General features: G+C 42.9%; 2 protein-coding genes across 3 annotated transcripts; both read left to right on the top strand.

The window, feature by feature from the left end:
- Positions 1-3,011: 3,011 nt before the first annotated feature.
- Positions 3,012-9,155, top strand: fsta (follistatin a). 2 transcript variants are annotated; one of them, XM_084467978.1, is made up of 6 exons: positions 3,012-3,116; positions 4,269-4,460; positions 4,639-4,857; positions 5,093-5,317; positions 5,825-6,055; positions 8,089-9,155. In XM_084467978.1, exons 1-6 carry the CDS (start codon positions 3,026-3,028, stop codon positions 8,175-8,177), a joined length of 1,047 nt encoding a protein of 348 aa, XP_084324104.1. In that variant the 5' UTR covers positions 3,012-3,025; the 3' UTR covers positions 8,178-9,155. The 2 variants fall into 2 exon arrangements, with proteins under 2 accessions (XP_084324104.1, XP_084324103.1); XM_084467977.1 differs by having other exon boundaries at positions 4,269-4,466.
- A 622-nt stretch (positions 9,156-9,777) lies between these two features.
- ndufs4 (NADH:ubiquinone oxidoreductase subunit S4) lies at positions 9,778-21,249 on the top strand. The gene is made up of 5 exons (XM_084468051.1): positions 9,778-9,898; positions 10,891-10,969; positions 20,184-20,356; positions 20,503-20,576; positions 21,046-21,249. The coding sequence occupies exons 1-5, from the start codon at positions 9,816-9,818 to the stop codon at positions 21,147-21,149; spliced, it is 513 nt and encodes a 170-aa protein (XP_084324177.1). The 5' UTR covers positions 9,778-9,815; the 3' UTR covers positions 21,150-21,249.
- Positions 21,250-21,981: the final 732 nt, after the last annotated feature.

The following is a 21,981-nucleotide window of genomic DNA, read 5'->3' as shown; positions in this document are numbered from 1 at the left end:
GTAGTGTATGGCTTTACAGTCAAGTATTTCTGAATTGAGAAAATGTATTTTATGGCTTTTTTTATTATTATTATTTTGTACATTTTTTACTTTTTTAATTAAAGTTACAGGTTTGGACTCTTCTGCTAAATATTTTTGTAAATATTGTTGAATTCTACAGCATAATAACATGATATTGTGTGAGATTTGAGAGATTTTTTTTTCAATGCATCATGGTCGTTCCCCTCAACTTTTAAAAGTATTTACGTTGTAACATTAGCTAACACTGTTAGCTGACCCAAGTTTGGTAAATGTAACTTTTTCTTTTAATTCACATATTGAACTGCAAGGGGCCAACGCCAGTAAACTCTGTGCTTTTTTAAGAAACCGCAGCCAATACTTGCAAGCTCTCTTGGTGTCCAAAGCAGCCTCAGCATTTGGGTGTTTTTGTTATTATGCAATATTTGCAAAATGGAGGTAGGCTCATTTTAGGTAGAGACAATTTGTTCAATTGTGTGCAGTTTTCTATTTCTATTTCACTGGAATTATTTTTGAAAAATCTGATGTGAATTGTTTTTATTGTGTTTGAATTGTATAATAAATAACGGAGTACATTAGCCCCACTAATTCCACTAGTTCCACTTTTCGAGATGATGCAAACATTTGGTATTATTTATCAATTGGAATAGCTTGTTGGATCGATTAGATCATGCATTTATCAAAATCCGGCCACACTGCAATGATCTGCGGCCTCGTTTGTATGGCCTCTCCACTAGATGGCAGTACAGTACAGACGTAGGCCTAATACTACATTTGAGCAATTCACTTTTAGTTGACAGCTCCTAATCTGCTCCATGCGTTCTTGTTAAATCTCCAAACTATTATCAAGTCTTATTAGATCTAGGCTTGGGTATTTTATAATTTGAGTTTAGGCATGTTTTGTTGGAAACGTGTTTTTCACTAGCATACGACTACCACCTTCGGCCCCAATAGAGTCCTTAGCTATGAAAGCAATGGATAACACAATTAATGGCTTCCAGGTTTAAATTAATATAAAAAGCAACCACCAATTTACTAAGGCTAAATGTAACATTCGCCTTTTCTTTTTGATAGTATGCCTACATGCTTAGAACTGTTGAAGTAGTAGGCTATTCTGTTGATTATTTCAGAGCATTAAATGTGTATGTACAACTATATAAGCCTAGGCCAAATGAACATTCTAAGTGGGATAAAAATAATAATCAAAGAATACCCGTATTCATGTTCCTCCACTCATTAAATAGGTAGGCCTATGTCAATTGACCGGACTAATATATTCATAAATTATGCTATTTAATCGATAACCAATTTAAATAAAAATAAAAACGTTTTTCTTTTCTAGACTACATTTTGAGGATGAATAACATATTTTTTGGTAATTGGAGACACTTCAAATAGACAATTGATTCAAATACATATAGGCCTCCAAATCTGTTTATTAATGGGCCTACACATATGTCTAGACATTAAGTGTTATCTTATACACATGCAGGGCTACTCCTTGAGATTCGGACGTATCATTATTTAAATGCTGCGAAAACACATTATGTTTCCCCCCCCTCCAAATTTGGCCATAAATAGTTTTGCAAGCGGTTGTCCTCGCTATAATATGTCCTTAACGAGATCAAAACAAGACGTGTTGACGTTCTGACGCACTGACTCGCGCGTGTAAACAGAGCTCCGCCGCCACGTACGTAAAAAAAACACTCACACAAACACACAAACACACACCCACACACACTACGACGCACGTAGTGGCCACTAAGGCATGCTTTTCACACAACAATCAACATTTTTATGACTACGCTTCTCTGGGAAATTGTAGTTCCAAAAAGCTTTCAAATGTGAGTAGCCTATTAAAGTCCAGCGATGCAAAACTTTTTCCTTCCTCCGATCGATCAATCAACACATAGTGAAACCTATAGTTCCAATAAAGGGTCAATTGATGTGTGCTGCTCTCCCGCCACCACAACACACGTCATATCCCGTGTCCCGCTGCAGAGGTCGCCCACGGGCTTCTCGAGTGCGTCTCGTTACGTCTCATTCAATGAAACGGAACACCCTGCTCTCCTGACCGAAAAGCCCGTCGGAAACCGGCTTGATTATATTTAAAAGCTTGACCCGGGAGAGAAACCTAAACAACTGTGTGTTCTAATATTAGACCGCGTGTAGGGCCACTATGACATTCATGTTTACCTCGTGTCAATGTATAAGTAGCCTACAGTGAAACGGACGATCAGAATGCCAATATAAACAGGACTATTGGGGAGGGAAACATTATTTATTACTGTTTAAAACATAAATAACGAATGAGGCTAATCCCATGCCCGCAAACGCAACGTCAAGTCGACTATGACATAGTAGACTTTTACTAACTAAATATTTTTGAAAGTCAAAATAATGTGAAAATCAATCTGTATTAATGACTTATGGGTTGTTTTGTTTACGTTGGCGTGGGATTAGACTAACCTCTTGATCTCATAGGCTCCTTACGTGGACGGAGCTGTGTCAAACACACCCTCGTCTAATGCGGCTAATGCATGGCATTCATTGTCTATAATTATACCAGGTTGCAAACACCATTAAACTCAAAGTGTGTCGTTGTGTGCACTGCATTCCTGCATGGGATCTGTTCTGCTGCTTCTGTGTCAGTGTCATTACTGTTCGAGCGCGCGGACCCCCCACGGGGGCTAGTTTATTATAGCCTATGAAGTCGTAGCCTGCATTTTTCATACTTTTTTTTGTATTATTATGTCGCAAGAGAAAGTTGCTTCTAAAGATGTCACCTGATTGTGATTGAAAGAACTTTGGTTGAGGGAAGAAAAAAGTCTCCCCACCCCCACGGAACAGAAGACCGCCCACCAGAGATAGTCAGCCGAGACCCTTATAGATTTAAAAAGAGAGGCAGCATTCTCAGACAGACACTTATTCAACAACACTGCCACCTGAAGCACAATACTTTTTTGCGCTGCGTGTGTCAATACGTCGTTCACGTCGCCTCTCCTTTATGTCTAGGATGCTGAACCTCCACTTTCATCCCGGCATGATTTTATTCTTCATATGGCTTTGTCATCTTATGGAAGATCAAAAAGTTCAAGGTAAGGACCTTAGCTGTATTATTTCTGCTTGTATTTTGGCAATCTTTTGCGTTTTAGGGGAAAAGTTCTGCTTGTGGCATCTCCAGCCTCAAGTGTGTGCAGGAGTGTTAGATACGTTGAGACCCAGGGTTGTGTTGTAAGTTTTTGAAGAGGGGTTTCCATGTATTGCTGTTGACAAACAGTGTACAGCAGACCGTTGATGCGTAGCGTCTGTAAAACAGGTGCCCATATGGGACACTTCAAAGTGAGAGCAGGGCAAGTTTTGCGGTCCTGCTCGGAGCGCTGCCCTGCCTCTCTTGTCGTCTTGAAATAGTAAGGGCAGATTTCCACAGTACCTGAGAAAACTACACGGAATGCTCTTTGGAATAAAAAGCATTTTGTATATGGCATGATTGACACTAACGGAAATGTATTCAACTTTCGATAAGTAGATATCCAGGATTGTAAAAATAATATTGTTGGATTTCGAATTATCCAAAAAGCCCACTGGTTTTCGAAAATGGCTTATTAGGTCCATATTACATATAAAATAGATGTTAAAAATCCTGAAATTAGGGAATGCTGCTTGCTGATTTTTTTTTCTACTTTGGTTTGGAACATGATGTAACCAACATTATTCAGATAATCGCTATCTTTAATATCGCGTTGTAACGACTTTGGCATCTGTTTATGATCATCACCTCTGGATAACTGGAGACGTGCTCCAAACGGAAAATAAGACGCATTTCCTTTCTTTTTTTCAAGTTTCTGCCTGGCCTGGGCGCTCGTGAAGAAAAATAGGATCATATATTATAATAACAGTCTAGACGTCCAACTGGCCTAACGACATGCAATCACAGTGACTTACAAGAAAAAAAAGGGAAAAAAGGGGGGCTTAGCCTATCCCTACTCTTGGATCCTCGTTAAGCACTGTCAGTTTCTCTGTCAGTTTCTCTCTCAGTGGACGCCAGACAGGATAGGCAAGTGTTAACAGTCTCGCGCAAAATCAGACAAAATAGGCCGTCTGGGATAACGCGAGGCAGCACGTGGTGGTGGAGGAGCGCGTCTGGGTCGCGCGCCGGCGCGTCCAGACGACGCATGCGACAACTAGGTCCGGTTTTTATTTATTTAATTTTAATTTGTTTTTGGGGGGTCTTTCTCGTTGTTTTTTAGCTGGCAACTGCTGGCTGCAGCAGGGTAAGAACGGGAGATGCCAGGTGCTGTACATGCCGGGCATGAGCCGCGAGGAGTGCTGTCGAAGTGGCCGGCTGGGGACGTCATGGACCGAGGAGGACGTGCCCAACAGTACGCTCTTTCGGTGGATGATTTTCAACGGCGGAGCTCCCAACTGCATACCTTGCAAAGGTGGAGGTGCACTCGGTTTTTTTATTATCTTCTCGTCGACAAAATATCAAAATATGCAAATGTATTACGCCGTTGGGTATCCCTACCGGCGGAGTTTTCATACCATTATTTATTTACCATTATATTATTTATTTATTTATTTATTCCTTGTAACACGTGTGCATGTCTTTGGCTTCAGAAACTTGCGACAACGTCGACTGTGGACCTGGCAAGAGGTGCAAGATGAACCGGAGGAGTAAACCACGCTGCGTTTGCGCCCCAGACTGCTCCAACATCACTTGGAAAGGACCAGTGTGTGGCTCTGACGGGAAGACCTACAAGGATGAGTGCGCATTGCTCAAGTCAAAATGCAAAGGCCACCCCGATCTGGACGTCCAGTACCAGGGAAAGTGCAAGAGTAAGCTAACAAAGTCATTTGTTTTTGAACACTTTGAACACTTATGAGGTCCAGCCCATGACATAGCCTATTCAACCAAACTAGGCTACATACACATAACACCTACACACACTGTTTTTGGATTTGGATTTGTATTGTACATCATTTTGTCATTTCACATGATGCAGTGAAAGTGGAAACATGACTTCCTCCCTAATCGTTCCTTCTTCTCCCTCTCCTTCCTGTCTTTTGACAGAAACGTGCCGCGACGTCCTGTGCCCGGGCAGCTCCACGTGCGTGGTGGACCAGACGAACAACGCCTACTGCGTGACGTGTAACCGCATCTGCCCCGAGGTGACGTCACCCGAGCAGTACCTGTGCGGGAACGACGGCATCACCTACGCCAGCGCCTGCCACCTGAGACGGGCCACGTGTCTGCTGGGCAGGTCCATCGGTGTGGCGTACGAGGGCAAATGCATCAGTGAGTAGTGGTGTAGAAACAACTCTGGGCCACTTGGCCCTGGGAACACCCAGGACCCACACTGTGTGAGCTGATATCAATTTATTCCCATGGCCAACATTCCACTAAAAGGGAGGTCTTTTTTGTTCCCCCCAAACAAAGATCGCTGACATTTTATAGTTTCCCGATGTTTCTCCCCCAAGAGCAGTGCGTTAAGAGAAATAGTTGGTCGGGGGCCAGGCGGTTACACAGTTATGCATTAATATAATGCTCCGAGATCTGCATCGCTGTTCGCACACGAGCGGGGTCCACACAAAGGCCAAACATTGCAATGATCTGCGAGTCCCCAGAGCATTATTTACATTGCACATCATCCGCACACCAACATAGCAACAACAACAACAACAACAACAACAACAACTACAACCCACTCCACAAAGCGATGAGCAAAACTCTAGCAATCCATCCATCCTAACCCAGGATGTTTTGGGTTTCGCCCTGTGTTTCCCCCCCCCCCCTACCCTGCAGAGGCCAAGTCGTGCGAGGACATCCAGTGCAGCACTGGGAAGAAGTGCCTGTGGGACGGGCGGATGAGCCGGGGCCGCTGCTCCCTGTGCGAGGACGCCTGTCCCGAGAGCCGCAGCGACGAGGCGGTGTGCGCCAGCGACAACGCCACCTACCCCAGCGAGTGTGCCATGAAGCAGGCCGCGTGCTCTCTGGGCGCGCTCCTGGAGGTCAAGCACTCAGGATCTTGCAACTGTAAGTAGAAATACTGAGCGAGAGAGAGAGAGAGAGAGAGAGAGAGAGAGAGAGAGAGCGCGAGAGCGAGAGAGAGAGAAAGAAAACAAAAAAAAGACGAAAACAGAAACACAGCCACACACCCCTCCTCCTCCTCTCTAAGCAAAAGACAATGTTGTCCATGCTGTTTTTCCCTGTCAAGTGTACCTCCCGGCCGTTCTTTCTCCTCCTTGACAGCCCCTCCCAGCATCTCCCAGACCCTATCCCTTTCCTCCACCTGACGCACACTACCGACCGCCCCACAGCTTAAGCAAGCAAAAAGGACTTGGGAATGGACAACCTTTGCATGACATCATGTGTTGCTGGCTTTTGTTTTTCTTTCCTATTTTTTTGCTACACAAAAGTCGATAGAATTATAAATAAATGAGCATTCATCCATAGCTGAACTTAGTCACTGGGCTTTATTGAGAGTCTGGGACGGATTAACTGCCTAAAACTAACATAGATAATAAAGGAGACTAACTTTGATTTGCCTTGGAACAATCCTGAGTCTAGTTGAGTGTATTGTCATGCTAGTGATCTGCCTAAGCAGGTTGCCTTAAACTTCATGCAGTTTTTTTTTCAATAGTTTTTTTTTAGTGTATTATTGTGGTAGTGGTCATACCTTTACAGCGTGTAAATCCATGGTCACATTTGTTTGTTTTTTTATTTAATTGTTAAAGTGTTTTTTCTTTACTTTTTGTTGTTGCTTTTGCTTCTGGCTGTAATCAATCAATTCAAAATGCACTGCCTCTTGTGACATACATCACACTGCCAAAATGCCAGTAAGAACTGAACACACGTAACAGAACACTAACTTGTGCATAAGGTGATTGTAACATTGGTGCCATTCAAGACATAATGAATTTTCTTTAAGTGTCCTCACAAACACTACCTATAGAGAGACCCTTGTGAGCCATTACATAGTCCGCAAAGCTGGGGGCCACTCATAAATGTGAGCGAGAGCCTCAATCCATCGATAAAGTTACATTCCAAGTTGCAAAGGCACTGAATGTGTGATTATTATCCTCATATATTCTGACAAGAGTGGTAAGTACTCAAGTATTTGCCTTAAGGTATGCAACTTTTCTCCAAGGGACCAACTTTATAATCACCTCATGAGTTAAAAAAAAAACTAAACCTGGTAGATTTTCAAGCATATGCCAAATTAGCATAAAAGCTTGTGGATGTAATTTTATTATTTTACATCTCAAGGTCTCATTGGCTGACAATAATTGATTGGGCTGTGTCTGTTGAATGTGTTGTCTGTCCAAATATGTATGAAAAACAAACTGAGCTGAACAACACATGGGTTGATAAGGGATTGCCTGTATTTTTTATATTGACATTTGCTTTTGCTATAGTCTGCTTTTTTCCATGTTTGATGTAAATCGCCTCTTTAGAGAAAAAAAGAAAATACCTCAGAACTGTGTTAATGACCTGTTTGCTAAGGTCTGATTGCGACACAAAGACTCCTCCCTCCCAATAATAATAATAATGATGATTAGTCTAATGATAATCATAACGATAATGAAACAAGCAAAGTCTAAACAAGAATGTTATTATGTCTGTATGTCTGCTTTAAGGAATCTGGCTAAAAGATATCTGAGCCACTGGAAACTTCCTAACTAGTTCCTCTCCTCAACACCTGGCCTTCAGCCCATTCCATCACACCCACCTCCTTCTATGTCACAGACCTGACTTGATACATTATGTAAACGCTTAGTTGCATAATCGGCAATTCCGCGGTGAATTGTAGAGTGCCAAGTCACTTAAACCAAACCTGATCCTTCCCTTGACCGCGCGCATGGCAACACACACACACACACACACACACACACACACACACACACACACACACACACACCCACACACACACACACTCACACACACACACACACACACACACACACACAGGCTAGATGTTCTAGACGCTTTGCTTCACTCTGTGCGTAATATTTTGAGCTGTTGTGGTCCATATTCATACAACAGCTCCCGTATATTCTCCCATATAGCCATCACCGAAGACCAGGAGGATGATGAGGACGATGAGGACTCAGACTACATGGCATATGTCCATTTATCATCTGTACTGGATGGATAGGCCGCCATCACTAAAAGGAACAGTCCTAGGGCAAGGAATCATGTCCATACTGTACATTATGTGTATGCTTATTTATTTTTAAAGAAAAAAGGAAGTATACATATAGTTCAGTCTGCTAGATGTTTATTTATACTGTGTTTTTGTGTTTTATAATTTATACATTTACATTGTCAGGCTTACTATCTACCATGATATATTGTGATACCACTCATGTTCCCCCCTTTTTGTTATTATCCCCTTTCTCTTTTTTATCATGAAGAAATATATATGTCCAAGGAGAAGCAGTGTTATTTATTTGTCATGTTACTGTGTATGTAATGAAAAAAAAAGTCTTCTGCAAGCTGTAAATTGCATTCCCTGAGCTGTAAAAATCTGCTTGTTTCAGTCAAATCTTTATCACAGATGTTTATGTCACACATACGTAAATGCATGTTTAGGCTGTGTGTTTATTTATTGGGAATATATCAATCATTTTATGTACAGATGTGTTTCTGGTTTGTTTACAACTCATGATAACTGACCAAAGGGATTCTCTCAGTGGTACTGCAACGACGCATTATGAACGGTAGGATTGAAAAGTAAAAAAATCTAAAAACAAAAAAAACATACACTCCACTTCTTTGTTGTTACCCTGCAAGATAAAGTTACCTTTAGATATGTATCTACATCAACTTTTGGACATTGTTCACTAGTATTATTTTTTCTTCTCTCTCCATATTTGAACAGAAAGGAGATGTTGGACAAATTGTGATTCTTTGGGAAAACGTGTGCCATTAACATTTGAGTGCTGTCTTTTTGCCAATGTGCTCCATATTGCTCTTGCAGAGCTTAACTAGTTTGTCAGCAGTTCATAACACTATATCATACTTCATCACTGGTTCTTGCTTTTGTTATCAGATTGCATTTTTATTTTCAAACAATCACAATAGAAATACAAAATTCTGTTATGAATATATAGTTTTGTATTTTTTATGTAAATGTCACATGTACATACAAAGTTTGATGGTATTTGTACAGATATGAAGAGTGAAACAATAAATTTTTTCCTTATACTTAAACTACCTGAACTGTCTTGTTTATTAACTATACGCAATTAGACACATATTTGAGATGAATGACCTTTCGGTGTCGTAAAATATACTGTAACGATATATGTAACGACGTAATCTTAGAGAAGCAATTTGAATTACGACATTATCATAGTAAATGGAGGTAATGAGTATAAAACACAAATTGATGATGATGATGACTTATCAAAAGGCCTTATATAAATATTGTAATGATTCTTAATTAATGAGTGATTCTGAAACGTAGGATCCCTGAAAGGATGGAATCTATCAGTCAGGCAAACATAAATGCCAAATGCAATTTTTTTTAATATATATATATAAAACCACTATGACACATATCTCGGAATATCCCATTGTTTTATGGAATAATGAAGTGCAGTGACATGCACTGTTGCTGTCGTTTAGTACATACTCAGTAACATTTTTGGTAGTGATAAAGAGTGATCCTTGGCCCAATCCAAGGACTCCCCATAGCCCAAGGTTGTTTCGCTTCAATAACGCAACGCGGACCAGAACGTAGTCGTACTTTTTGTTCCTGTTCAGGCACCGTACATCATATGCAACAACAATGGCGTCCTCAATGTCACTTTTAGGTTTAGGACGTATTTCGATGATCAATGCAGCTTCAAAGGCGTTTCTGAATCATGCCAGGTAATTGCATGTACTTTTGACCATTCGATCCTATTGGTTATTGCGACTCTCTTCGTGCGTTCTCTCTTTATGGAGCACAGACAACGTATACCATTATAGCTAGCCAGAAGCTAGCCAGGTGGAGCTAAATCAGCAATAGAAGGGCAGCCTTCAGATTGTGATATTATTCTCTGTGCAGAATAACCCTGTTCCGATGTACTGAATATGTGTCACATGAATAAAACTACGAGTTTACTGCAAAGCCTGCTGGTTTCGCTCGTTCAACCAGTAGGCACCGTATCACTTTGTATGCTAGGCTCATAATAACAACCTTTACAAACTCAAGTCACAAATTGTAGCCCACTCAACATCATCCACCAACATATATTGGAAGTTGTACATCTACATATCAAAAGCCTCGGTACATTAACCCCACTAACTCATGTCGTGTTGCTATCTTTACAGTGAGAGGTCATTTGAGTGACTAGAAGTGTCCTCATGGTTGACTTGCTCCTGATGTTCGGTTAAATCTGACGTCACTCATTGATTGTGGATAGATATAATATCGCTGCTGGGAGCATAATGAACCATGCTGTCTTGTTTAGTTCAGTTAGCCATTGGTATGTAGCTAGCCTATAAACCCAATCAAATGACAGAAAACTCACTATTACACATTATACACTATTACACACATTCACTGACTATTACACATACTGGATCAGAAACTACCGTTTCACTATGGACTGCGATTTCTGCCTAAGTCGATTGCGAATTACGTCAATTTGTTATGTTCAGCAAATGTTGATTCAATCAGTGTTTCAAAGATTATGCTTGTGCTACTAGACATACTGTTCACTCATATTATGAAGACATGCATTTTAAGCAAACTACCCTTATTTGAAAAATAAATTGAACAAATTGAAGTCTCGATGCGTTGTTTGAGCTGTATTTGCTGTTTAATTAGCATGACAACCAACAAGCCAGTGTCTAAATGTCTCTCATATTGTTGTTAGGTATACAAGCACATCTACATTGCGGCTGGCTGAGAAGACCTCAAAGGATTCACAGCTCATCACCGTCGATGAGAAATTGGTGAGGCACATTTGTGTGGAAAAGGTTATTTTTGTATTTAAGTTAAGTTAAGATAAGTTATATTATGTATTTGTAAACAGCCAACAATCACCAACAGGTATGGCCCACTGGTCTGATGTTGGTACTTGGTGGTGTTTGTTGCCAGTGTCCAAGCATAACTACCATTTTTAGCTATTGATATACTTGGTGTATGTATATTTGTATGTTGACATAAGGATGGATGATGTTTGTCTACTGCCAGGACTGGCTGGTTAGCTATTAGCTCCATGCTCCATGCCTCCCACAGGCGGGAAGGAATGTACAACATTCCTATAAAAGGTTTAAAAAAAAATAAACTATATGTTTTGCCTATTATAACAGTCATTAAACACTGCATTAATTTCCCCCTAACATATAGGCTAAGCTTGCTGTATGTAAAAGTCAAATGATTCAAAGTTCATTGGAACAATTTTAGGCCCTCAGGTTGAGCTTTCCTTTTAAGTACTTCCAATCTCTCCAGTTGCAATGCAAAAAGCCCCAGCGGGTGTTAAATTCTGTTTGCTCACGCGGCAGAAAAATCCACTTTTTTTAAACTGGCTTTTCAGTCATCATTGAAGGTGTTGAACCATGCTTTCTAATGTGGCCCTATGGACAGTTGTTGCAGACATTGAGCAGACTTTTTGTCAGTTGTTCCCTTTAACTGCAGCAGCAGTACAATCCACTTTAAGCACTCATAGGAACAATTTCTTTGTGCCATGTGCCAGTTTTATTATTTTGGATCTTGTACATAGACATTCAGTTAGTACAGCGAGGGATTATCCACCTCCTTTTCCATTATTCATGGTTTTCATTTTGCTTGGTAAGGTCATGTCCTATAGCAATGGGAGTTAAAAGTTCACAAAAAGGTTTACCAAACCCATGTTTGGCCTTGGCTTTCTTCTCTTGTTGTTTGGTTGCATTGGTGAAGAATGATGAATTGACATTACTAATAAAAAAAGAAAAAAAAGTTAAATAACATGCATACAAAGCAACTGTAAATTCAATTGTGATGGCTGGCACTAGAGAAGAATTGCCGTTGAGGTTGTGTCCTGGATAATAATAAAATGAACAAGGTGTTGCATACAGTAATTGGCCACCAGTTAAGTTTTATATAGCAGGTCTCCGGATCTCCCTTTCCCAAACGGTGAATTATGATCAGTTTACTGTGGGAACCCCTTCAAGGAAAAATGAATAAGACACCCAGAGATAAAGTCATAGCCTATAGCCATGCCTGCCATTAAATTGTAATTACTATAATTATTCAGTTCACAGTTGAGTCATTCAATTGAACAGGTTGGGTTCTTTGACAATGGTTGAGTAGTTAAGTGTGCTAAAGTTATTGCATTTGACACTTGCACACAGCTGCGACTACATGAAGATAATGATGCTGGTTGTGTGTGGGGCGGGAAGCCGGTCGAGCTGATAACAATTTCAGACGGTATACTTGACGAAAAGAAAAAGAGATTTGGGGGGGGGGGGGGGGTGTTAAGGTTGATTGTTTGGGCTAACTTATCCTAAACATTGATAAACTAGCATTTGAAGTTGCCTTTGTGTGTCAGACTTTTAGCTAAGGCCTTGTCCTATAGCGAAGCAACGATAGGAGATAGGAAGAAAGGGAGAGTGTTTTGGGGAATGTGGGAGTCTGTTGTGGAGTCTGATGTGAGTGGAGTGGGGATGGGGGGGGAGTAGAGAGAGCGCAGGGGGGACGGGGGGAAAGTGGGGGAGGGTGGGGGTGGGTGGGTAGTATTCTGTGTGGGCAGTGTCAGTGTGCTTTTGTCCCAGACCAAAGCTGACCATACTGCCAGACAAACCTTTGGCTGGTCTGTCTCTCTACTCACAGTAGGGGCCACTGAGAGGAACAGCAGAGAAGCAAAAAAGGGCCTCTTTAAAAAAAAAAAAAGAGAGAAATGTGTTGAGTAAAAAAAAAAAAAGAGAGAAAGGGGCAAGCATGAAAAAAAAGATTGTTAGACACCCTGAGACTCTCACGAAAAAGACAGCGGCCACTTCAGATTGGTTGGCCACAGAGCTTCCATTGTGTCCCACTGCCTCTGGCCACGGCAGGGAAGTACTCTAATGCTGCAGCAGACAGACCAAAGAGAGGGGCCCTCAGCTGTTTACAGTACACTGGGCTCCCGCATTGGACTTGGATAAGCACATTCACCCCTTTTCACACACACACAGTCTGTGTCCACAACACACTGGCCGGTTATCTGGTTTTCAGTAAATCTGTGGGTCACCGATCAATGAACATTGTGATCATGGGTTTGAAACAAGGTGCTGTTGGTTTTTGTTTTTTTATTTTTGTTATCATCACTGCATGTTTAGTTGGAATCCATTGGACATTTTTCAGACATTATTTAGTTATTGATGGTTAGGGTCTTTTTCATGGTCTTAAATACTTAACATTCTTGACATAAGGGAGTAGAATCATGGACTCAGTCCAAAGTTGGCTAATTCAATGGAAATTATTAAAGATGGGAACGGTTAATGCGTTCAAACCAACCTCCTACTTCGTCTCATACGTAATTCTCCCTATATCAATGCATCATCATTTCCTCCAATAAACATGCAGTTTAAATCCAAAAAAAACAACATCCATATTCCTTTTGACGTTTGTGTTCAAAAACCGTCCGGCAGCAGTCCTCCTAAACACATGACAAATCCCGGCAAGGACCGGCGTGCCTCTAGCTGCCCAGCGCTATCCCCTGACCCAGACCCAGACCGTCCAGCCCCCCCCCCCCCCGACCCTCATTTAGTCAGTAATTACAGTTTGATTAGGCATGCTGGGCAGCTCCCTGGGGCCAGCGTGCCAGCCACCGATACACAGCCTCTACAGGGAATGTCTGCCCCGATTCCCCTGCAGGTTAGCGACCTCACCGGCCCGCCGCACCACAGAGGGCCGGGGAGCAGGTAGTGGAGTTCACCAGTGCATACGTCGAGGCCAATCCAAAGGCAGTTGGAACGGGGAGCCGCGATGATACAATCCCTTCCACACATGCCTGCCCCCGCCCTGCTGCGTCCTCTGCTCTGCCCGGGCCAAGCAGCGGGCCTCCTGCTGTCCACATAAAGACAACACCATCATCTTAAAGGCTCGTGAAGCCTCGTTATAGAGTTGTCTAAAAGCACCGGGGTTTTTACGAGACAGAGGGAGGGAGGGCGGGCCAGGGGGAGAGGTGGGGGTGTTATGAGAGACTTGGGGAATGGTTAGAAGACGAGGGAGAAGGGGAGAGGAAAAGGAGTATGAAACCGTCGGGCTGTTTGATGCTTGGCATGTTAAATTAGCTACTCTGTCTTTTGGTTTGTCACTTTTTTTATGGCCGAAGTTCTTGGCAAGGTGGAACCCATCTGGACAAAAGATTCCGAGTGGGATGATCTCAGAGCGGGGTCCCGAGGCCGACCGTGGGTCTTCATAAAGGCGGTGAATGAGGATCAGCACGCAGGCCACTTTTACCGATTGCTTTATCGGTGAAACAAAGTAAATCTGTTAATGATCTTTCAACTCTCGGTTAAAGCCGGCTAATGGCATTAGGTACAATACTCATATCTAGAACACGACTGTGGATGTCTCGATCTTGTGAGGTTTTTTCGGGAAAGGGTTTGAGCAATGTGTCGAAAAGCAAAGTCAGAGCTGGTTAATTCACCTTGATGGGGCGATCACAATGTTAAAATTGGCGAGGGGGGGGGGGGGGGGGGGGGGGGGGGGGGGGGGGAGAGAGAGAGAGAAAAACGGAACAATGCAGACTTCTGGGTTATTTTTAGCGCAGGCATTTTAAGCCTACAGTACATGGGTGTAAATTCTCAAAGCCTGTCTAGCCACACACACACACACACACACACACACACACACACACACACACACACACACACACACACACATACAGAGAGTCCCCCCCTTTCCTCCCAGCCACTTCTCCCTCCCTCGCTCCTTTCCTTTGCACACAGATGACTCGAGTGTCTATTTTGTCTGGTTGCCCTCTTGGTACACTACACTTCGGCAACAAAACAAAAAATCCTCGGCTCAAGTTTGGAGGAGCGGGACCGAGGATGTGGCTCTTTGAAGAACGCCAAACAACCGGCTTTATTATGCCCCAGTCCACTAAATGGTATTTCATTCACTGGCGCTGGCGTCCATAGAAACCCCGTCTGTACTGTCGCACTGCATTGCACTGCACACATTTACTGTTGCTCCCTGTTTAAGTGTACTGCACTGAGTGAGAGATGTTAAAACAGTCATCCCTAGAAGTCATTTGTACCTGTATTAGTTATGTTAAATGTCAAGTTGATGTTTCACACATTCAGAATAACAGTCTATCTTGCAATGTGAGTAGGCGCTGGAGGCATATTTTGTAGCCCAGTTGTGATGCAGAGCCCAAATGGAAAGCTTACTGATTGTGTGGGAATAATTTGCATTTGAACCAACCAACCTCCTAGTCCCTTGTTTTAATCCATGTGTAGTAGTTTATTGGTCAATCCTGACGCCCTTTACTGGCAGTATGTTGCACGTTCAGAATCCCCTGAGGAATCTTAGAGAATATTCTCTGCTAGTGATGGTTGCGCTGAGAGCCCGTTCCACCACCGCTGTCATCAGTGTTGACAACATGCACTGTGGGCCCTGTGTTTGTGCATTCAGCTCTGGGGCATCGTAAATTGGCACCTCGCCATCCTTAGAAACAACTATAAAAGGCCCAAACAAACAACTGTTGCCACATCTAGCAAATTAAGACCCCCCCACACACACACACACACACACACACACACACACACACACACACACACACACACACACACACACACACACACACACACACACACACACACACACACACACACACACACACACACACACACACACACAACTTACTCTCTATACCCACCAAATTGGGTTTGTACCTCAGTAAGCATCATGGGATTTTTTGCTCTATATTGAGAGGACTCAAGAGAGTTGTAGGGCTGTAAAATTCTAAATCAATGTTGACATGCCGTAAGATAGACTAAGAACGAAAGTGTAGTATTTTACTCAGCAACATTTATATTTGTCTCTATTAGTGACAGGGACCACTCCAACCAGTGCAGCACCTCAAAGATGGCGGAGGTGGGAACGGCCGTAAGGGTGATGAGTGAGGCCCTTGGACTGGGTGTGGGCTGGTGGGTGGGGGGGGTGATATGTTTGGGTTTTCGCCACACGCTGACTCAACATGAATCAGCCAGCCTGACCCCGTGACCTCCCCGAGCTACCAAGGTACGCTTTTGCCCCCCTCCCCTTCCTCTTTGTGAAGCCGAAACAGAAGTTTGAGCACGTCAGTCAAAGTGTCTCCCCTCCTCCCTCCCCAGCAGCACATCCTGGCTGTGTGAAGAAGTATGCTGTCACAGACTCGCATTACGCACGCAAGGCATTTTGTTGTTGTTTTGGGTAGGTAGGTGGGTGGCGGGCGGGCTGTCCTGGCCCTGGCTTGTTTTGCCCCCATCTGGGCTGGGGGATTTCAGTTTGGCCTCAGTTCTTTGGTCTCATCCGTGTTCTCTCGGTACGCCATGATCATTAATACAATCACCCTCAATCAAGCTTATATCTGACTTTTTAGACTATTAAGGCTTAACTTTTTCAAGATATGCTTTCAAGTTGAAATTCTTTCATCAGATTGAATCAAGCCCAGGATAGTTTTCGGAAGCAGTCGGTTTATTCCTCAGTGGCAAGGCCACGTTTTTTTTTTTTGTTGCATCGAGCCACTACGGTTTTGTGTCTTCGTACGCTGCGATACTACAAACAAACCAGAGATCGTTCCTCGTGGTCTCATTCAAACTCGTCCCTATTTCGTCTGCTTGTTTACATGGAAATGTCTTCCAGCGGGTCTGCCGAGGAGGACCCCTGATACCAGCATTAAGCATTCTGCAGGGCCTAGCAGCCCCACAGCAACAAGCCCGCCCCCCCCCCCCCCCACCATGCTCTTTATCCACAGAGGAGCCCGGAGGTGTCAAAAATATGGACACGCTTTCACGTGACGGAGACTCTGCCAGCTCTTTTTTCCCGAGCCCTCTCTTAAGCCCGGCATTCTGTCTGCACAGCCAGGTATTGTAAGGGGGCCCCCGTGAGGGCCCCGTGTGTGAATAGTGTCAAACTTCATAGTTTCTTCGTTTTGCTTCCTGTACGTGGCAGGAGAAGAAGTGCCCGCCGTGTGTGTTTTCTCCCTTTGTGGCGGCCGTCTCTAGTCTTCCTGGGAACACGCCACATTCCAGCCACAATCGGCCTCTTTGTGGGCCCGCCGCATTGTGGGGCCGCGTCTGTTGCGCCGGCAGCCCTCCTAGGCTCCTGGCTGTAATGTATGCAAGGGCCGGCGCAGTCTAGACATGTGTATTATTATATTTTTGGTTTTTTTTTTTTAAACAAACAATGGCAGATAATGAGCAGGGTGTTTTTTTTTTTTTTTTCTCGCTGCGTCCTGACGGGAGCATGTGTTTTGGCACATCCTCTTCTTTAGTGACGAGGCACCTTTTGTTCTCGCCCCCACGCTCGCTGTGTGTGATAAAGATTGGGTGTTATTCTTTGTTTTTTCGTTATTTTTTTTTTAAAAGGTTGGGTACCTCCTGGAGGGATTATCGCGTGAGTTTTGCCGTGCATCCCCGTTCCCCGTACCCCCCCCCCTCCCCCCCCATGTGTCGGTTATGGTTTAAGTGAACGTACATAACGTATCAGCGTTGACTAATCCCAAGGGGAATATGGATCCAAACCCCACATGGGTCTGGGAGACAGATTTTTCATCGTTACATTTTTAAGTTTAAGGGTTTTGGAGCACAATGTGACCGTAGGATAACTGCGGGTTGTTATTTGTTTGTCCTCCAACGTGCCTGAGCTGGTTACCTTGTGTGAACCATCACCTGTCACAGTGTTTATCATAAGGCCAGTAAGCTTTTCATTTTTTACAGTCTCAAAAATGTAGCTGTATTTTTGGTTGGAATTAGTGCTAACATTGAAATGGGAACTTTCACAATGTTTACCCATGTTCAAAAAGGATTGTATTCCTCTAATATATATATATATATATAGATTCTTTATTTTTCTTTAACCACGTTTTATCACTTTGTTGTTTAGTATCTCAAAGCGAATCCATCTTCTGCAGTTGTATTTGCGCCCAGTGCTGAATGTTGTGTCACAAACTACGAGTACTCTCTCATGGTGAAAGGAACATGTTTTCCTCCTCTGTCTGACAAGGAGGAATTGTTAAGGTTAAGTAGATGGGGCAACCGGAAATAATTACCAAGCACTCTCTTGAAGTCTCCCCCTCTCCCCCCTTTTTTCTGCTAATTTTAACAATCTGTTTGAGTCTGTAGATCATGTGCCTGATTAAACTGAATCGGGTCTAGTTCTTTAGCTTTTGCAACCGTTGGACTGAAGCAGGCTGTAATGTTTTTTAGCAATTGGAGCATTCATTTGCTGGGCTTAACTATGCTCAGGGAAACCTTCTACACCACAGGAAAGGAGGTCCTTTGTGAAGACTTCCAGCCAAAAAGAGAGCCTCTCTTTATACAAATCAATTGGCAGATGACAGACAATGATGAAAAATTGATTCTTTGAAGTTGTAATGGTCATTGAAATGTGTAAGGTTCTTGTATTGAATGGTGGTGGGGTGGAGGGTGGGGGGTGGGGGGGGGTGGGGGGCACTCTGGAAAGGCCTCCAGCGCTGGGTGGCTGCTGGCCGCGTCCTGGGAGGTTTGCCTGGGTTTTGTGGGCGACTTCCCCATTGCTTGTTTGCTAATTCCCTGAAGAATTGGATGAGATCCTCTATTAGAGCTTGAATGGCCTTCAATGACCAAGGAATATGCATGTGTGCCCAGAGGTCCACCTCCTCACGCTGGCCTACTTTCTGAATGAGCACTTTGCTATGGCCATAGAATAGGTGCCCTATACAATCAGTGTTTTCGGCACGGCAATTTCAATTCCTGAAATCCTCAAAATGGCAGGTTCATTGCTAAAAGAGGTCACGGGGAGTTAAACTATTAAAGTACCAAGAATGTATTAGATAAACGATTATATAGAAAGATTATTTTAAGAAGAATGCTATTATTTCACTTTAGTAAGGTATAATATTGTCTGTAAAGATTTTCTTTTCTTTCTTGATAAAATAGGAACATATTTGTATAAGGACAGGAGCTGTTTATTCCCTCAAATACCATAGATTCTGTGTTTGACCAAACATGGCAGATAAACGATGAAAAGCAAGTTATTCACTTGAGTTTATGAGTTTATTCAAGAGAACAGTAACACCCCCCATAAATTATTACAAATCCACTATTCCTCAATGCAGTCCGATACTGGAACCAATGAGCCATTATGGTGAACGTTATTCATTATTGCGAAACAATATTTCAGCCTACAATAGTATTTTGTCTGTTTTTTGACCAAAAAAAACAAAGCTTCTTCCAGAAACCCTAGAAGAAGGCTGTCACCACAATCTGATCAATTAGTTGTGTTTTAGGATGTGATAAGACAAGGAGGGCTTTAGCGGAGGACTGTAGCATAATTGGGACCGCGTTAACTTTGTTTTGTCTACTTTCCTTTTAGTTTAGTCTCCTATGCAGGGCTGCTGTCAGAGGATCTTGAGTTTCACTGGCAAAAGCCATGTTGGGTTTTTAATAAATATATGGTCCTTTGCAAGCATTTAAAATATTGAGTTTGATTTACTGGCTCTATTATGTAAAAGATGGAACAAATCTTAATCGTTGGTTTATCGTCTGAAATATCTAACTGGATTAATGAAAAAATGGTCAATGTATTTATATATCCACGTCAGTGGTCCGAGGTGTCTTTGATAGTGTTTGGTCGCCATCTGTCCGGGCAGTGGCTTTTCCAATGAATCATTTAGTTGCACAACAACTTTTAATCATCACCGTTACTTTGTCGAACGTCAAGCGGTCACAGAGTGTTGGGATACTTTTCCAGATTTACTGACGGCGATCTGCATTTGAGGCGGGTCATTCATTGAGTTATGGTAGGAACACGGCTGCTGAACAGTTTATGTCCGTTTAATATCAGTCTGTGCCAATGTTGAACCCCATCCATCATCTAGTTAATAAAATGCACTTTTACGGGTGATGCAACTGCTGGCGAAACGGATCGAAAATGGCCGGCTTTTGTAAGTCACTCTAGCGTCTGCTGAACAGCCTTTTTTTTTAATCTCTTTTTTTTTTTTTTATTGGATCTCAGGATATCTCCTCTCTGACGGGCGTTCCAGAGGAGCACATCAAGACGCGCAAGGTGCGCATCTTCGTGCCCACCAAGACGGCCATGCAGTCCGGGGTGAACAACACCAAGAAGTGGAAGATCGACTTTGACACCAGGGAGCGCTGGGAGAACCCTCTGATGGGCTGGGCCTCCACGTGAGTCCCCCCTCATGCTGTCGGGTGGACGTCTGTGAATGTTCATCGCTAGGGGTCGTGGTTAGGTAGCCCTTGTTCTGTGGGGAAAGGGACTATCTGAACAAAGTCCCTGTTTGACACATTAATCTGTTGTTCTGTTGTTGCAGGGCTGACCCACTGTCCAACATGGTGCTCAGCTTTTCCTCCAAGGAAGACGCCATCGCTTTTGCTGAGAAAAACGGTATATAATCACTGGACCGTATTGGAGCTCTACCAACACAACAATCTGACAACCGTTCATTTATAGGATTCTCTCGCCAGCCAATTCTCCTATACTATTAGAAGTGTCTCTCTTTTATATAACGTATACCTGTCTTTCTCTTTTCTTATCTTCTGAATGGACATAGAAATACATTGAAACCACGTTCACGATGAACGCCTGTGAAGCTTTGTTTTAGCGAACGAGAGCGATCAGAGCCGAACTGTCTCTACACAGCTCGTTGGTGTCTACCCAGCACCTCATTGCCAAGCACGGCAAAAGGGAATCTACAAGATTTTCTGTGCACCTGGCACTAACTCCCTCTGTGTGTGTGTGTGTGTGTGTGTGTGTGTGTGTGTGTGTGTGTGTGTGTGTGTGTGTGTGTGTGTGTGTGTGTGTGTGTGTGTGTGTGTGTGTGTGTGTGTGTGTGTGTGTGTGTGTGTGCGCACAGGTTGGAGCTACGACATCACAGAGAAGAGAAGCGCCAAGCCCCGGGTGAAGTCGTATGGTGCGAACTTCTCCTGGGACAAGCGAACAAGGAGATCTGCAAAGTAAACGGATGACCCCCCAATGTCTGTTTGTTTGCTTTGCTTCACCTGTTCTTGTTGTTAAGCAAACTTGTACATTTTAACCTATCAATAAAAAGAGAAATATGTGTTTGTCCATTCGTTTTTGATGTTCTTGTTGCTGTTTTTTTTGGTTGAGATGTTCACATCACTATGTATTCTAGCTTGGCTAGAAAACAAGGTTTGATCCAAAAAGGTTGAGCGTTGCCTCTGACAGCTATCTGAAATAACAGCATGTTCTTAAAATCAAACCAAGTAATAAATAAATGTTATTTTAGCCAATAGTTTAGCTTTCATCCTCATGCCAAGCCCAACAGTTTCCATGCCAGTATAAGCTGCACTGTAGACTGCCTTGCTATTTGTTTGTTGTTCACACACAGTTGGTTCTAGATGGTATTTGTGGTTCATCAAATCTTTTGAGGGAAAGGAATAACATGAGAATTTCCATAAGGAAACAAATTGTATTTAGCATGAGTCAAATAATCTCTCTATAATGAGTTTGTGTTTAGATTTGGGGTTAGATTGTGCTTGGTATTACGGTTTGGTTTGAGAGAGTATTATTTTAGGGTTATCTCACTCTTATTGGTTTTCTCTTTCAGTTGTTTATCGCTCTTCTCATTCTCCATCTCTTTTTCTCGTGCTTTTTGGGGGATTATCTCGTTCTCTCAATCTTTTTCCTAGATTTTCTTGTTCCATCTTTTTTTCTTACCCTCTTTAGGGGGGTTCCTCATTCCCTCCTCATCTTTTCGGTAGATTTTATCGTCCTCTCCATCTTTTTTCCCTCACTCTTTTTCCCCTATTTTCCTTGTTCTCCATATTCC

This window comes from Micromesistius poutassou (assembly GCF_964030765.1).
Source record: "Micromesistius poutassou genome assembly, chromosome: 5".
Lineage (NCBI taxonomy): Eukaryota > Metazoa > Chordata > Actinopteri > Gadiformes > Gadidae > Micromesistius > Micromesistius poutassou.
This window is presented reverse-complemented; position numbering and strand designations above follow the sequence as displayed.

What these genes read in the sequence shown, in the direction of transcription:
- fsta (XM_084467977.1), top strand. Translation starts at nt 3,026, where the DNA reads ATGTCTAGGATGCTGAACCTCCACTTTCATCCCGGCATGATTTTATTC. An exon ending in CATACCTTGCAAAGGTGGAG is followed by an intron (nt 4,467 to 4,638) that starts GTGCACTCGGTT and finishes CTTTGGCTTCAG; the next exon opens with AAACTTGCGACAACGTCGAC. An exon ending in GTACCAGGGAAAGTGCAAGA is followed by an intron (nt 4,858 to 5,092) that starts GTAAGCTAACAA and finishes GTCTTTTGACAG; the next exon opens with AAACGTGCCGCGACGTCCTG.
- ndufs4 (XM_084468051.1), top strand. Translation starts at nt 9,816, where the DNA reads ATGGCGTCCTCAATGTCACTTTTAGGTTTAGGACGTATTTCGATGATC. An exon ending in TCACCGTCGATGAGAAATTG is followed by an intron (nt 10,970 to 20,183) that starts GTGAGGCACATT and finishes ATTGGATCTCAG; the next exon opens with GATATCTCCTCTCTGACGGG. An exon ending in CTGATGGGCTGGGCCTCCAC is followed by an intron (nt 20,357 to 20,502) that starts GTGAGTCCCCCC and finishes CTGTTGTTGCAG; the next exon opens with GGCTGACCCACTGTCCAACA.